At 44.1% G+C, this 17,119-nt stretch overlaps 1 protein-coding gene across 1 annotated transcript; it reads right to left on the reverse strand.

The window, feature by feature from the left end:
* Positions 1-2,159: 2,159 nt before the first annotated feature.
* On the reverse strand, positions 2,160-16,504 carry LOC120978700 (cytochrome P450 4A4-like). The gene is made up of 12 exons (XM_040406983.1): positions 16,322-16,504; positions 15,649-15,793; positions 14,507-14,551; positions 14,259-14,386; positions 13,020-13,144; positions 12,413-12,564; positions 7,164-7,270; positions 6,865-7,055; positions 4,981-5,114; positions 4,155-4,219; positions 2,608-2,690; positions 2,160-2,337 (listed from the first exon to the last, which is right to left on the reverse strand). The coding sequence occupies exons 1-12, from the start codon at positions 16,496-16,498 to the stop codon at positions 2,160-2,162; spliced, it is 1,530 nt and encodes a 509-aa protein (XP_040262917.1). The 5' UTR covers positions 16,499-16,504.
* Positions 16,505-17,119: the final 615 nt, after the last annotated feature.

Genomic DNA, 17,119 nt, shown 5'->3' on the forward strand with positions numbered 1-17,119 from the left:
ATGGGGTCACATGTGGGGTATTTATACTGCCCTGGCATTCTAGGGGCCCTAAAGCGTGAGAAGAAGTCTGGAATATAAATGTCTAAAATTTTTTACGCATTTGGATTCCGTGAGGGGTATGGTGAGTTCATGTGAGATTAAATTTTTTGACACAAGTTAGTGGAATATGAGACTTTGTAAGAAAAAAAAATAAATTTCCGCTAACTTGGGCAAAAAAATGTCTGAATGGAGCCTTACAGAGGGTGATCAATGACAGGGGGGTGATCAATGACAGGGGGGTGATCAATGACAGGGTTGTGATCAATGACAGGGGGGTGATCAGGGAGTCTATATGGGGTGATCACCACAGTCATTGATCACGCCCCTGTAAGGCTCCATTCAGACGTCCGTGTGCGTTTTGCGGATCCGATCCATCTATCAGTGGATCCGCAAAAATCATGCGGACGTCTGAATGGAGCTTTACAGGGGGGTAATCAATGACAGGGGGGTAATCAATGACAGGGGGGTGATCAGGGAGTCTATATGGGGTGATCACCACAGTCATTGATCACGCCCCTGTAAGGCTCCATTCAGACGTCCGTGTGCGTTTTGCGGATCCGATCCATCTATCAGTGGATCCGTAAAAATCATGCGGACGTCTGAATGGAGCTTTACAGGGGGGTAATCAATGACAGGGGTGTAATCAATGACAGGGGGGTGATCAGGGAGTCTATATGGGGTGATCACCACAGTCATTGATCATGCCCCTGTAAGGCTCCATTCAGACGTCCGTGTGCGTTTTGCGGATCCGATCCATCTATCAGTGGATCCGTAAAAATCATGCGGACGTCTGAATGGAGCTTTACAGGGGGGTGATCAATGACAGGGGGGTAATCAATGACAGGGGGGTAATCAATGACAGGGGGGTGATCAGGGAGTCTATATGGGGTGATCACCACAGTCATTGATCATGCCCCTGTAAGGCTCCATTCAGACGTCCGTGTGCGTTTTGCGGATCCGATCCATCTATCAGTGGATCCGTAAAAATCATGCGGACGTCTGAATGGAGCTTTACAGGGGTGTGATCAATGACAGGGGTGTAATCAATGACAGGGGGGTGATCAGGGAGTCTATATGGGGTGATCAGGGCTGATCAAGGGTGAATAAGGGGTTAATAAGTGACGGGGGGGGGGGGGTGTAGTGTAGTGTGGTGCTTGGTGCAACATATTACTGAGCTACCTGTGTCCTCTGGTGGTCGATCCAAACAAAGGGGACCACCAGAGGACCAGGTAGCAGGTATATTAGACGCTGTTATCATAACAGCGTCTAATATACCTGTTAGGGGTTAAAAAAATCACATCTCCAGCCTGCCAGCGAACGATCGCCGCTGGCAGGCTGGAGATCCACTTTCTTACCTTCCGTTCCTGTGAGCGCGCGCGCCTGTGTGCGCGCGTTCACAGGAAATCTCGGCCATCGCGAGAGGACGCGCCGGCGCGTCCACTCGGAATGAATCAACCACCTCCAGGACGCGTCTGTGCGTACAGCGGTCCGGAGGTGGTTAAGCTAGTTGCGAGTAGCCCATGGAAAGGACTAATCTAAGCTGCAACCCCCTCTCTTCCTGCCGTCATAAGAGCAGCAGGGACTATCTTCACAGTTTGCATGACTTAGGGTTCATGCACATGAACATATTTTTTGTTCGTGTGCGTTCCGTTTTTTTTTTTACGGCCCGTATGCGGAACCATTCATTTTATTGGGGCCACAAAAAACATTTGTATTTTGTATGTCCACAAGTCCATTTTGCAAAATAATAGAACTTGTCCTATTCTTGTCCATTTTGCAGACAAGGCCAGGCATTGTTACATTGGAACCACAAAACAAAAACGGATGTAACAACACATTGATGTCATCCATTTTGTTTGCGGATCCATGTTTTGCGGACTGCAAAATACATGCGTTCGTGTGCACGAGCCCTTAGTGTGTAATACTCTAGTAGTGCCCCTTTTTCTTTTGCCACATGAAGCACTAGTGGTTTACCGCAGGTACATTCTCCTTGGTAGCAATTTTTTGAAAGTCTCCATCCTCCAAGAATCACTTTTATTTATAGATATATTAGTCTGGTAAACTATAAAAATAAAATAAAAATATATATAATTCACAAAAATACATTTCCCCAAAAGATTTTATGATTCTTCCTGTATTTTCTTCATATTCAGGTAAATACCATTTGGAGAACGGAGGACTAGCTGAGGGACTTTTATTGGTTCTTTGTCCGGGTCTGGAAACAGTTGAAATCTCCGTAACGTCAGGGCGACGGCAACTTTCATCTCATTCATAGCAAAGTTCTGTCCAATGCAGTTCCTGAGAAAGGAAATCTGAAAGTGAGATTTCTTACCTCTGATCATTCACCAGTTGTACCATTTTTATGAATTCTATATTTATAGCCCAAATATTCTGATTCATGGGTGACCATATAATCCATGGGTGCGGGGAGCTGCTATGACTAATAGGGGGATTCTCAATCATGTCTCCCTGCCTCTGTGACATCTATGTTCCCTGATATGACTTAATGACCGGGGTGTCCTAATGGGTCACCCCCCTCTATGATAAGTCTCCTAGGATTTATTTTACCTTGATCCGGCTGAGAATGGCAGGAAGGCATGGGAATGTCTTTTGGACGGATTGTCCGGTGAAAATCTCAGTGGGTCAAAAACCTAAAAAAAATTGAACCACATTGTTAATAGGTAAATAAAAATGTCAGTACTAAAAAAATGTTCATTTCAATGTGGGCGGCACAGATAGAAGGCTTCTTGCTGACTTCTCCAAAATGGCACATAGCTTTTCCCAAAGAGTGGAGACACATAGTTGATAACAGTTCTGAATTTACAGAGACTGATGCTAATTTTTCAGAGAAAGTCCCAGCAATTTCATATGTCCCAGGCCAAAAATGGATGGGGCTTATGTAAACCTCACCCATACGTGGATGGCACTATGAGTTTGTGGGCATTACCAGGGCAGGGCTTACTTGTTTCCAATTTACCAACTATAATGTGGACACATAGCTGTGGGAGTGCAGGGATTGGAGTCACGTACGGGTTCTGGTGACGACGACAATGGAAGACACTTGTAGGGGCTTACAGAAGGGTGGCGGGGTTACATGTTAACGATCATACCCTTCCACTCATTTCAACTGTATCCTCGCCCTCAGGACATGGAAACAGCAGAGTTACTAACAGTCTCGAATTTGCAGGGACTATCCCTAATTTTCAGAGACAGTTCCTTCAAAGACGGTCTGTAAATTGACAGGGCTTATGTAAACCCTGCCCATAAATACAGTCCTGCATTGTATGAGGCGTTCCCGAGGCGGGTCCCAAATTTATCAACTACACGGGATAAATCTGAATACTACTGGAACAGCAAGGTGCTGGCTCCCTGGCACACACTTTTGTAGGCCTCAGATCACTTCAGGCCGGCGGTCTACCAGGAACCATTCACTCGATGGAGGCCTGCATGATGGCATCACTTGAGACAAAGCAGGCTAGAGATCGGAAGAGGACTGCAGCCTGAGCTGCTCTGTTCTTCGTTAGTATGGGGTTAGATGACTATTATTTTATTTATTTTTTGTCAGGGGTACTATCACTGTTCAAGAGCAATAAGGGGGTTGTACAGTATACATAGCAGATTTTGCTGAGCAGAGCATGTCCCTGCAAGTGTTTGGAAAGGAAGTATACCAATTTCCTCTCCAAAAGAGAAGACAAGGGACCATTTCATCCCAATAACTGGGGATCCCGTCCTCTACTCAGCTTCAAGTTGCGCCCCTGCCCAATAACTTTGACCTAATCCTGCAGAATCTGTCTGACTCAGGCCATTATCACAATACTATATGGGGCTCCAGAGGAACCATAGGGCATTTCCATTCAACAGGTGTCACCCCCAGATTATCCCCATCACTCTGTGCAACAAAATGTGCACAGAATTCACATCCTGGATATGGCTGCCCCACAAATATATCTTCTCATTTACTATAATTTATACCAGATGATTCTTGGCAATTTATCAATCTTGGCACATAGCTCTTCCCCAAAAGCATAGGAGCAAAATTCACACCCTAAAATAGTGATACCACAAATATATCTTCTAATTCATCATAATTTATACCAGATGATGGAGAGCCTCACCTCAGGGTCGTTCCACATACTGGGAGATCTATTGATGCAATATATATTTATGATGGTGACAGCTCCTGTCATGGGAAAAAGAGAGATCGATTAGAAACCAAAGTCACCCTCGTACAGATGATTGTGTCAAGATCTGCTGTAAGACTGGCCAACAGCTATCTTTCCCAACCATTCCATACACATGTACAGTTGGCTTAGCAGAGTGTGCATTTTTTGTTAACTTGGGAGGAGAGCCCCTCTAGCTTATCTCCCCAAGAATAAAATGCTGAGGCATGTTGAAATCCAATGGCCCGATCCTTATCTTCCCCCTTATACATTAGATGGTTGGCCCTTTTCACTCAAACTGGCTAATCTAGCTGACATACTTCTAATGTACATGGCCAGACGAATTGTAGGGGTGAAGAAGTCGTGGTCATACTTGACCCTGGAGCTAGAGGAAGCCCAGAAGGTCTCCCTGGTCCATTACTATGAAAAAAACCAAACGTGTATGACCCACAGTGTCCTTGGATACCTAGTGAACCAAATATTCTCAGTTACCTGGCCAGACTAGTTGTAGGGGTGAAGAAGTTGTGGTCATACTTGACCCTGGAGCTAGAGGAAGCCCAGAAGGTCTCCCTGGTCCATTACTATGAATAACACCCAATGTGTGTGACCCACACTGTCCTCGGACACCTGATACTTGGTGAACCAAATATTCTCAGTTACCCCGAGAGATAAGTGTCACCAGCGGTGTGGCCATTACATTTGCCTCTTTCGTGGTCACCCCATCCGAGCAGTTATGGTTATTAGAAGATATTACCGTATGTAGATATTAAAAACTGCCTACCTTTGGGTAGGCTCCGCCCATCACAAAATGTGATTGGTTCTTTTAGTTCACGGGACACTCCGGGTACAGGTGGGAAGAGACGCATACTCTCCTTAATGCACATGGTGGTGTATGGCAGCTTACCCAGGTCCTCCCTGTAAGATACAATTACTATAAGTATATATATAGTCTGGTCAATATATGTTAAGACTGAAAAAATGGAGGATAATTATGAACACCGTGTATGCACACAGGTTACAAGGCCCAGACCTCAAGATGCTTGCCTGCTTCCCAACAGTCATAGCATTAGCCTACAGCTGCCACTAGAGGGAGCTGGAGTAGCTCTGTTCATCCACTTAGGCTACTTTTACGTTTGTGTTTTTGCTGGATCTGGCAGGGGATCACCAAAAACGCATCCGGTCAACAATACAACCGTCTGCATCCAATCTGAACGGATCCGGATGTATTATCTCCAAAATGAACAAGACGGATCCAGCACTAAAACTATAATAAGTCAATGGGCACAGAATGCTTTCTGGTGCACTCCGTTCCGGTTTGTTCAGTTTTTTTCCTATTCACAATGAATTGGGACAAAACTGAAGTGTTTTCCTCCGGTTTTGAGACCCTGTGCCGGATTTCAAAATCGGAAAGGAAAACGCAGATGTGAAAGTAGCCTTATGCTTCTTGCCATCTATGCCTCTTGCTGCTCATAGGGTGCACATGTTCCTTCCGATTCTTAAAGGGCCAGCGCACACATACCCTAATCTTCCCCAGCCAATGGCTTGTTTCCCTGGGGTACTTAAGCCACCTTTCTCTATGGGAGGATGTCTTGAGCAACAAGTTCTAGTACACTAAGTGTCTGCAAAGGTGTTATGATTACATTTGCCTGCCTGTGTACCGTCTTCTGCCTGTTTCCCAGATTTGACCATTCACTGTCAGACCTCTGCTTGATCTCCGTTCTGACTCTGAGCTGCCCACCTTGACCTCAGACTGTTAATCAGATTTCACAGAATCTGTCTGTCCTGACCTTGGCCTTTCCCGGACAACGGTTTTGCCTGATTCTTCAGTGCTCCTCATTGGTGTCTCTGGACCCCTGGGGGTCAGCCGTCATCTAAACAGACACTACTTCAGGAGGTAGCAGCTTGCTGGTTTCCCTGCAGTAAAGTCCAGACCCCTTTACAGTGGTCAAAGGGTGAAGACCAGGAAACTGCCAGAGTAACGCCCTTAGGAGTAGCCCCAAGCCAAATCTGTTCAAGTGACACATAGGATCCACATCCCCTTCGTAACCCCCATTGAGTTGAAAAGAAGGTGGCACTAATGAGATGGTCCTCTTTCTCAGCGAGATCTCTTTAAATATTATTTTCACATTGAGCATTGCCTCTAAGTCTCCATACACAGCTGGTCTCTTTAAGGAGGTGATAAGGAGATTTTGGCAAAAATTGAGGTGGTCTGGGCTTGTGGGTACACAGTTAGCCCATGTACCCTCCAAATGCCGTGCAGTGTTAGCCCACTGGTAGGCGCCACTCCCTCCTTTCACTTCAGGGAGTGGCACCTACCAGTGGGCCAACACATCATTTGAAGGGGACGTGGGCTAACTGTGTACCCACAAGCCCAGACCACCTCAATTTTTGCCAAAATTTCCTCATCGCTTACATATGTGTAGGTCTCCCTCACACCTGGACCACTTGAGCTGCCTTCACCAACCACATACCACTATTTATTACTCCGGTGAACACATCCCACCCTCTTTTTTTGTTTCTATTCCCTTTTCACTCTTTAAGGTGGGTCATTGACTCCCCCCTCCTACCCCAAACAACAGTAGCTATAAAAATTCATATTCATCTTGGTATAGAAATAAAACCTTTAATAATCATCTTGGAAGTGAATACACTCTTTGAGGCTCACCACTCCACTGTCCTCCGATCTCCCAGGACCTCTCCGACCTCCTCCCGACATTTCTCCTGGTGCTCCGGATATTTAGCCAAGCAGTATAATATCCAGGAGATGCCACTGGCTGTTGTGTCATGTCCTCCAAACATGAAGGTGTCCACCTCTGCCTGCAAATCTTCATTGGAGAGTCCATGACCATTTTCATCCTGAAGTATTAAAAAGTTACACATACATTAGTAGTTACATATTGGAAATGTTTGCAGTAAAGTGCCCCCACGTGGTGTTTTGTGGTAGTACAGAGTCACGTAAATTACCTTGGCACATAAGAGAATATCAAGAAAGTCCAAATGTCTCTTCTGCTTCACTTTCTCAAGTTCACTTTCTTGCTTAAGAGATTCTTGTCTCCTTTTAATCACTTTAACTAGAAATAAATATTAGTTCATTAAGGCTACAGCTTTGTGGAAAGAAAATGGCCGGACACAAAAATGTTATTGCAATTTAGAAATTTAGAAAAATCCACCCCCCCCCAAAAAATTCCTTGAATGTATAAGCCATTTTCTGCAAAACTTGGGTGACAACCAGTATAGACACCCTTACAGCACACAAAGTGTCCCTCACAGGATCAAGATTTTCCTTTAAAAATGTGAAAAGTCGATGCTCCGACTGATGATCCTATTGCTTTTTTTTTTTTGTCAAATCTGTTTTTATTGGAATAAAAAGATTCACAAAGCAAGATAATGCAAAATCAGACCTTTACATGGAGTCTGTCAGATTAAGACATGAAACTGATGTTCACACATTGACAATGTTATACAGTTTCTCTAAAAAGAAGGTCTGTCTGTCATCGATTAAGTGTGAAAATAAACAATAAACTAAAAAAAACAAAAATGCCTTTTGTCTCTTTTATATATGTCACTCAACTAACATGGGATAAGCTATGGCTGAATAGGTAAATGATCACCCTTGAGGAACAAGCGCAACTGGTCACATGGGCTAGAACCAGACAGTAGAGTCCTCACCCTGGTCTGCAAATTTAACTCCTACTCTCGGGCGGATCTGCATTTTTGACATGCTCTAACCACGGCTCTCACACCTGTAAATACCTTGGCCTAGCATTATCTGTCCAACCCACTAACTCTTCCATACGACATATATCATCCATTTTTTCATACCACATTTTCAAGGATGGTGGTTCCTTGTCCCTCCAATTTATAGGTATTAAAAGTTTAGCTGCTGTGATCATATGCGTGGGTAGGTTCGTTCTGCCCGGCCTAAAGTCAGCTGAGGGTAACCACAGTAGTACCAACTCCGGTGAGAGTTTCAGATTTGTAGCGCAAATCCGGTTAATTGTCCTCTCAACGTCTTCCCAGAACTTCTTCAGCCTCGGGCAGAACCACCAGATATGTGATAAAGAACCTTTATCCCTGCCACATCCCCAACAAAGATGATCGGATGTCAGGCCTATTTTATGCAGTGGTTCAGGAGTTCTATACCACCTGGTTAGGATTTTCAGGGAATTTTCCTGAATCCTAATGCATTTGGAGAATCCATGGGAGTGGGTCAGTATGTAATTTCTAGCTCTGTCATCTAGGGAGCAGTTCAGCTCTCTCTCCCAGGCTCCTATATATGAGGGAATGTTGTTTATATCTAGCTTTCAGCAGTTGTGTGTAGATAAGTGATATGCACTTCGGGGGGACCTTTGGAAGCAAAGTGTATGTTCCGGAAGGGGAATAAACTTAGATTTTTTAAACTTACTACATGTGGCCTCAAAATCCTTTTCTTGCAAGAAATCCCATTTTTTAACGTGCTCTCCAGTAAAAGTAGCATAATAATCATCTCGGATAGGTGTTTTTGCCAGGTATCCTATCACAAGATCCTATTGCTTTTTTTTATGGAAATGCACTCCATTATTGAACTCCTCTCATACCATAAGCTTATGTGGTGTGGGGATTTCAATTTTGTACTTAATCCTATATTGGATCGCTCATCCCCCACTACTCATGCTCGCCCACCTTCCCATAATGCCAAAATACAACATGTTTTAGAATCTTTGTCCCTGGCTGACTCCTGGAGAGAACATAACGATTCCCAAAGGGGCTACACCTATTACTCCCCGTCCCACCAGGTTTACACTCGCATCGATATGATACTGATCTCAACGTCCTGCCTGCCCCATTTGGCTTATTCTAGGCATGTAGTCTCCTCATGCTCTGACCACCACATAGTTTTGGCTGACATTCTCATCACTGATCGTTCCAGCACTCCTTACTCTTGGGAGATTGAACGAGTCTATCTTGACACGCCCCACAGTGTATGGTCCACTTCATGATGACCTTAAGACCTTTTTTATAGAGAATTCTACCCCAGGAATGCATCCAATGGTGCTGTGGCTAGCTCATTAAGCTTTTATGCGGGGTAGGTTGATCAGGGTAGCCTCCCGATTGAAAAGAGACAGGAATTCAACTCAAATTGCACTGGAGGCTAAGTTGGGCAGGCTAGTACGAGCTCACCAACAATCCCCATCTTTATATCTCCTTAAGAAGGTGAAGGATACTAAAACGCAACTTAATATGCTGCTCTCTAATAACACTGAAAAAGCCCTTCGTTGGACATCTTCCTACAACTATAGGTTCGCCAATAAGCCGGATAAAATGTTAACGCGCCAATTTAAGGCTAGACAAAAAAATAATCTAGTATACCATATACGTACGCGTTCGGGACGAACCACATCGCATCCTGATGTCATTTATGATACATTCCATCGTTTTTATAAGCAGTTGTATTCTAATCCGGTTGAGAACCTTGGATCACAGGGAGTTAACTTTCTGTCCTCAGTCCCACTCCCTAGGGTCTGCCCTGAAGCTCTAGCGGATTTGAATAGGGAAGTCTCGGGATATGAGGTAGAATATACGATTAAAGCCCTAAAGCTGGGAAAGGCCCTGGGGCCTGATGGATTCTCTGCGCTCTACTATAAAAAAGTTGCCCAACTATTGATTCCCCACATCACCCACTACTGCAAACAATTATTGAAGGGATCTACACCCCCATCTGAATTTATCTCTACCAAAATTACAGTGATTCCTAAGCCAAACAAGGATCCCCTACTTCCCTCCAACTATAGGCCCATATCCCTTCTTAACCTAGACAACAAAATATTTACCTCCATATTAGCGCGTCTCCTCAACGGAATACTTCCCGATCTTATACATAGAGACCAAGTAGGGTTCATCCCTGGTAGGGAAGCCCCAGACATCAGAAAATATTAAATCTGATCCAGGAGGCCAATAGAACCAATACTCAACTGGCTTTAGACATAGAAAAGGCCTTTGACACCATGTCCTGGAATTATCTATGTTAGGTCCTTACCTCTATGGGTATTGGGGGACCTTTCCTAAAAGCAGTCAGGTCCCTATATTCTACCCCGCAGGCTAGCCTTAAACTCCCAGCCACACATGTCTCATCTATCCCGATTTACAGAGGTACACGTCAGAGCTGCCCCCTTTCCCCGGCTCTATTTGCACTAGCAATGGAACCCCTGGCCATTCATATCAGAACCAACCCAGATATTACAGGACTCTCAGTTGGAGGCACAGAATATAAGCTAAATCTTTTTGCAGATTACCTCCTGCTCTCCATTACCAACACACTTATATCCTTCCCTTCCCTATTGAACATACTGGGGTCCTTCTCAGCTGCCTCAGGCCTCAAAATTAACCATGCCAAATCTGAACTCCTCCTTTGCTATGTACCGCCCCAAATTAGATCCATTCTACTACACAGGTTCCCATTTTAACATAAACCCCATTACATTCCTTATCTAGGGACTCTATTACCCTCTAAACTTGAGTTGGTATATAAGACCAATTACCTACCTTTATACAGCAAAATTAGGGAGGATCTTAAATCCTGGGGCTCCCCCCCAGTTTCTTGGGTTGGGCGGATTCACGTTATCAGGATGGTGGTCCTCCCGAGACTTCTTTACTTGTTTAGGACTCTTCCAGTCCCAGTACCCGCCTCTAACCTACGGACCCTCCAAGCAGATATTATGAAGTTTGTCTGGGCTAATAAACGCCCTTGCATATCCAAGCAAATAATGTGTCGTCATAAAGCTCAGGGAGGTCTCTCTGTTCCAGACCTTATGCGATATTATAAAGGGGCCAGATTGGCCCAACTCTTCTTGACACATTTGGATACTCAATCTCACCCATTGTGGGTTTCACTAGAGCAATCTATACTCGCTCCATACTCTTGGAGGGCCCTGATATGGTCTACCCTTCCCCTTCCAACTGCCATCCGCACTAAATCCCTGCTGTACCATTACTCCCTTCTCCTGTGGAGGTCTGTCACATTTAAGTTTTCGCTACAATCCAAACTTTCCCCTTTGACATATTTCCTGGGTATTCCCTCTTTTCCTCCTGGACTTAAGGCGAGTACTTTCTCATGGTGGATCTCAAATAAGTTGTGTTCTCTTCAGGCATTCCTAGTGAGGGGTAAATTGATTTCTCTAGCTGACTTTAATGATAAATACCCCCCTCCTGAGAGGGAGCAATTTAACGTATGTCAAATATTCTCGTTCCTTTACTCCCTACGGAAGACTACTCAAACAATTGATTTTACTCCTTTTAAAAAGTTAATGGCATATTTACTATATAAGCAAGGACTGTTGTCTCGGATCTACGCAATACTCAATGCAGCTCCGGAGGGAGCTAAATTGCGCTACATAAAGGAGTGGGAGGAGGACATGCATGTGGAATATTCATCTTCCAGATGGTACCAGCGCTCCCAAACGCTTACCAAGAGATCTTGGCAAACTACGTTGGCCGAGACTTCTATAAAAATCCTACATAGGACCTATATGGTCCCGACCAGATTACACCGTATTTATCCTGAGGTTCCCTCGGGGTGCTTTCGAGGCTGTGGTGAGGAGGGCACAATGCTGCATATATGGTGGACCTGCCCTAAGGTGCGGAGGTTCTGGAATCAAATCAGCAGCTTGTTATCATCGCTGTTGGGTTGTGCCTTTCCTACATCACTCCCTCTTTGCCTTCTAGGGGATAAACCCTCTTGGATTACTTACGCTAGGTTCAAATTGGCGCAATTCATACTTTTAGCTGCCAGAATCCACATCGCCTTCAAATAGCGATCTTCCTCACTGAGCTACCAGGCGGTTCTCGATAGGATCAATAGAATCTTCTTATACGAGCGGCTCACAGCCATTCGTTTGGACACATTTACTGTTTTTGAAAAAGTATGGGAGCCCTGGCTGTCCTTCTCTTACTCCACTGATTTTACTCAATGCATTGCTTTATAGATTGGTACTTTCTTGTACAATGGATTGGAATATGTATACTGGGGGTTATGTGACCCCCATTGCTATCCCACACTTCCAAAATACTGATTGCTATATACATCATGCTAGGAATACCCCCCAAAATTATTACTACCACTATTTGCTTTGTTATTTATTCTTTACTCTGTATTGACTTATTATCTTAATCTCTCAATAAACAAGTCTTTGAAACATAAAAATGTGAAAAGTCGAACAACTGGTGCTCCTGCTGACCTGTATGTTCACGTGCAATCTTCAGCGCCTTCCGGAAACGAAATCCTTGAGGGCTCAAGTGAAAAATCAAGTCACTATGATACGGAACGTGGTGGATCCTGTAATTTACCATGTAGGAGATGTCGAATACGGCTTTAATGTAGTCACTTTCACTGCAGAAAAAGAGAAATGAAGTCATCATGAAAGCAGAAAATTATTTTTAGGTTCCTGTGTTGCATTTATAATTTTGGTGATTGCAACCTCTATATCTAACTAAGGGTTATTATTACCCATTTTTCCTAGAATAGACAATTCCTTTCCATATGTTCTATTATCCCGCACTAGGAATCCCCCCTCCATGAGCCTTAGCAAGGATCTTCTGCCAGTACCAACCCATACCCATTACATGGTCACTTCGGCATTTGGATTGACATCTTGTAATATTACATTTCCTCCATTATAAGGAATAATCTTTGGCCGGGTAGAGCTTCCTTCTTGGTGAGAAGTCATCACTTTGGGTTAGAGAGAACAGTTCCTCAGTATTTAGCCGATCCCAAGTATAGCTTTATTCTAAGAATGGGTTGAACAGATGAAGCCAAGCAAATCTCCACCAATCTCTGGGACTGACCTGTCCAGCTGGCAGTTGCTCTTGTAGCTGAAGGCACATTTCATGATGGTGTCCAGGGTCATGAGGCTGACGTGATGGAAAAGCTCCACTGGTTTCTTCTCTGGTAGCATCTCCTCCCATTTATCCTAACAAAGTATAATGGGTACATCAAATGTTGTATACTACACTCATGCCAGAAGGTTTCTTATGGTGCCTCTTAGGGAAGAATGTATTTTATTTTTTTTCAAATAAAGAATAAAACTCGGAAGTCGAAACCAGGTGGGAAGGAGAACTACAGGAGGCTCGTAGTCCTGTGTGTGCCCTCCACCTTCTATTGTAATGGCTCCTGCTGCTTGATGGGGTCTGATATCCAGATAAAGACTGTGGGGCACATTTATTAGGGCCAGCGTTAAAGCCCCAAGCTGCCTGGCTGCCATAGTTTTTTGTGCCCGTCTCCAGTTCCAGGCTATGGCCTCCAGTTGCTGGCTAGGACTCTCCAGTCTGCCCATATGCCTTGTGTATGCAATCCCTGGCACTTAAAAGGCACACTCTAATTCTTTCCCAGACTATGGATGGCCACTTCTGGGTATTTTAGATGCCTTTTCCTGTTGAAAGGTGCCTGAGCAATAGGTGTTTCCAGCTTGCTAATCCATGCAAAGGTGTTCTATTCCTTTTGTCTGCCTGTATACTGACCCCTGCCATATTCATGACTCTGATTCTCCACTGCCTGGCCTGACCTGTGCTGGTTCACCGTATTGACCCTTTATTGCCTGCTCTGACTTTGAAGTGTTTCTTGGATTTGCATGTACTCTGCCTGCTTTGACCTCAACCTGTCCCTGACTATGGTTTTACCTGATCTCTTAGTGCTCTGCACCAGTGTCTCTGACCCCCATGGGTCAGCTGTCAACTACACAGGGACTACTCCAGGAGGTATTGGGCTGGTGGCTCCCCTGCAGCCAAATCCAGATCCATGTACAGGGGGAAAGGGTGAAGACCAGGGGACTGCCAGGATAACGCCCTTAGGATTAAAGTCAAACCTGTTGGTTGTACACAGAGGTTTATATATGCAGGTGTATATGCAGGAGGGGCATGACAAAAGGAGGGGCACAGACACACATCCTGCACAGGGGCCGTTTGATGTCAACATCCACCCCTAAGCTGGAGTTAGTAATTGGGGGGGGATGCTTAGTTCCATTTCATTTTTTAAAGGATAAAAAGATGGAGAGATGATTTACATTTCTGGTAACTCTTTCCTCTTACCAGCATAACATTTACACTTTCAGACATCTCTCTGATATACGGCTTCAGAACGTCATAATGGAATCCGGGGGTCAGTAGCTTTCGATGCTGGAGCCATTTCTGCCCTGATAAGACCAGCAGCCCGTTTCCTAAAGGACATAATCAGCGAGTCAATGACGATGTATGATGACCACAGCAGAACATCGATTATAGGAAGAATTACATAGTAGCAAAGGCTTCGATTCATTGTATCTTCTCCTATTACTCACCAATCCATGGGGTGATGAAGCGATAGGCAAAGTTATCCTTTGGATCTGTAAGGAACAGAAAGACTATTTATGAAGTACGCATGGGACATGGACATAGAGTTATCGACCAATCATCTAACAACCATTGTTTGTACCTCCTCCCCCTCCCCAATTATTAGTATGGGTGAGCCTTATGTCCACAGCGCGAAGGAATGCTGCGACATAATGTACAAATTTGGGGGACGTACGGAAATTGGCAAGTCTGAGTGCCCAACTGGGGTGGAGTCACATGGGTTACACCCATCTAATGTTCGGAGAAATCTGGCCAAAAGTGGTTTTGGATACCTTCGACATGGAAACAAGGCCAAGCAACTGAACTATGCTAAAAACTCAAAATTAAAAATATTTGGCTGTAACAGAAGTCAGTTTCTTCATGGAAGGGCTGGAGAGCAGTAGGTCTCCTTGCAAGTTTCAGGCTGCATTTCAGCAAATGGGGATTTAATCAGGATTAATGGTGTCCTCAATGCTGAGGCAGGTACTTCACACAATATCATCAGGGAGGCGTCTGATTGGCGCCAAATTTATACTGCAGCAGGACAAACACAGCCAATGTCATTAAGAAGTATCTTCAGTGTAAAAAAGAACAGAGAGTCTTGATATGGTCCCCAAAGAGCCCTGATCTCAACATAGAGAAAAAAAACACAAAGACCTGGTTGTGGTCAAGGGTCAAAGCATAGGGCAAGAGTAAAGCTACTCATGGAGGGAAGGTTTGGGTCAATACACCCGCTTTTTCTGATCTCAACATCACCCAGTTTGTCTTGGATTACATAAAGAGACTGAAGTATTTGAGCAAGCCTACATCCACAGAAGATCTGAGGTCAGTTCTCCAAACTGGCTGGAACAACCTCCCTGCCGAGTTCCTTCAAAAACTGCGTGCAAGTCTACCTTGAAGAACTGATGCTGAAGGGAAAGGAGGGGTCACATAAAATTTTGATCTGATTTAGATCTCTCTTGTTCATTCACTTTGCATTTTCTTAATTGATGAATATAAACTATTACCACTTCAGTTTTTAAACGCATTCTTACTTTGCAGCAGTTTTTCCACACCTGCCTACAACTTTTGCACAGTTTTGTATATATATGCATCAGAGAAAGATCCTCACCTTGTCTGGACAGAATGGCTTTTGCATAGTCCGGGTGAGTGACAAAAAGAGTGGGGAAGAAATTGCTCAGCCACATGGGGAAGGCGTAGTCGTACTGCTTCGCGTAGCCCTCCAAAATGTCCAAGTGTTTTCCGTCATGCCTGAACTACAAAGAACGAAACATAAAAATTATAACAACTCTCTGCAATAAAATGTCTCAAATCTGACACTATGTATCCGATAGATGTACCTAAACATGACAGAAAACGAGACTTCAAAAAAATATGTTGGACAGAACCTTCACCTTATTCGTCAGAATTTTTCCTGTCCCTATTGCTTACAGAGGTTGTCCCCATTTCTTGACACAGACAAGGGTTGACATGTAAATTTGGATGGCTATGCACTTACAGCCTCCTTTTTCCTAGTGCTCTTCTTTTGTGTCAGTCTTCACTAATATTTTTACATTTTATTCATGCGTATAATGAATAGAAAATGAATAAACTATAGGTTCTACACAGACACATTGCTCGGTAGTGCATGAAGTAGTTGGTGGTATAATTGAAAGAAACCATAACCTCTGTATAAAAAAGATGGCGGCAAGACAGCGGCAATGGATCGTACAGTATATGGCACCTATTTTCTGGGTGCTTTTTTGGAAAACTGAACAGTCTCCTAATTCTCTCATGCTACTTACGTCATGGGCATTGCCATAAAGCCAATGGCGTTTAGGACCCGGGAAGGCGCTGAAGGCTCTCTGCAGCTCCTTGAATTTCAGGTAGAATTTGGAGAGTCTGAAGAGAAGGTAGAGGGCACCTAGGCAGGCTGCCCAATACAGGAGCTCAGTGGGTCCTGGCAGGGCTGAGGGTGCCATGTCTGCTGTCAGCAAAGGTGCACAGTTCTATACATGCTGCAAAGTCCAGTGTTTATATATGTTAGTGACATCAGGAGGTAACGCCCCACAGATGAATGGGCTGAAAGGGTTAGGTGAGAAAAATCCAAAGAGGACGCGAACCAAAACAAGTGCAAACATTCAATTCATGAATGAGTCAGAAGATGAAAATTACTAAAGTCAACATGTCAAGCACAGGCGTTATTACATCGTCAGTCAGTTCACTTCTCACCTACTTGTCCCAATATTAAGAAACTAGCAATCTATAGAATAATACTACATAAAAATCTCACTCACTTTATATATACATTGAATTATGTATCATGCACTGATCCTGAGTGACAGCATCAAGTATACTCCACAGCTGCATTTACAAATCTGCAAACTCCAGAGCTGAAATCATGGCAGCATTCCTCGCTATGTCAAAGTCTGCATAAAGCTTGTCTTAAGGCTGACTGTCCCTGTGTTGTAGGAGCTCGGCGAAGCTGTTAGGAATGTGTTTAACAAGAGGCTTTGCTGACTGTTTTCAATGACAACTAGCAGAATTGTGAATGCAGCTCTGAACTATAATATACCGGTAGGTTTCTCCTGCTTTCCAGGACA

The sequence above is a fragment of the Bufo bufo genome, chromosome 9 (genome assembly GCF_905171765.1).
Source record: "Bufo bufo chromosome 9, aBufBuf1.1, whole genome shotgun sequence".
Classification (NCBI taxonomy): domain Eukaryota; kingdom Metazoa; phylum Chordata; class Amphibia; order Anura; family Bufonidae; genus Bufo; species Bufo bufo.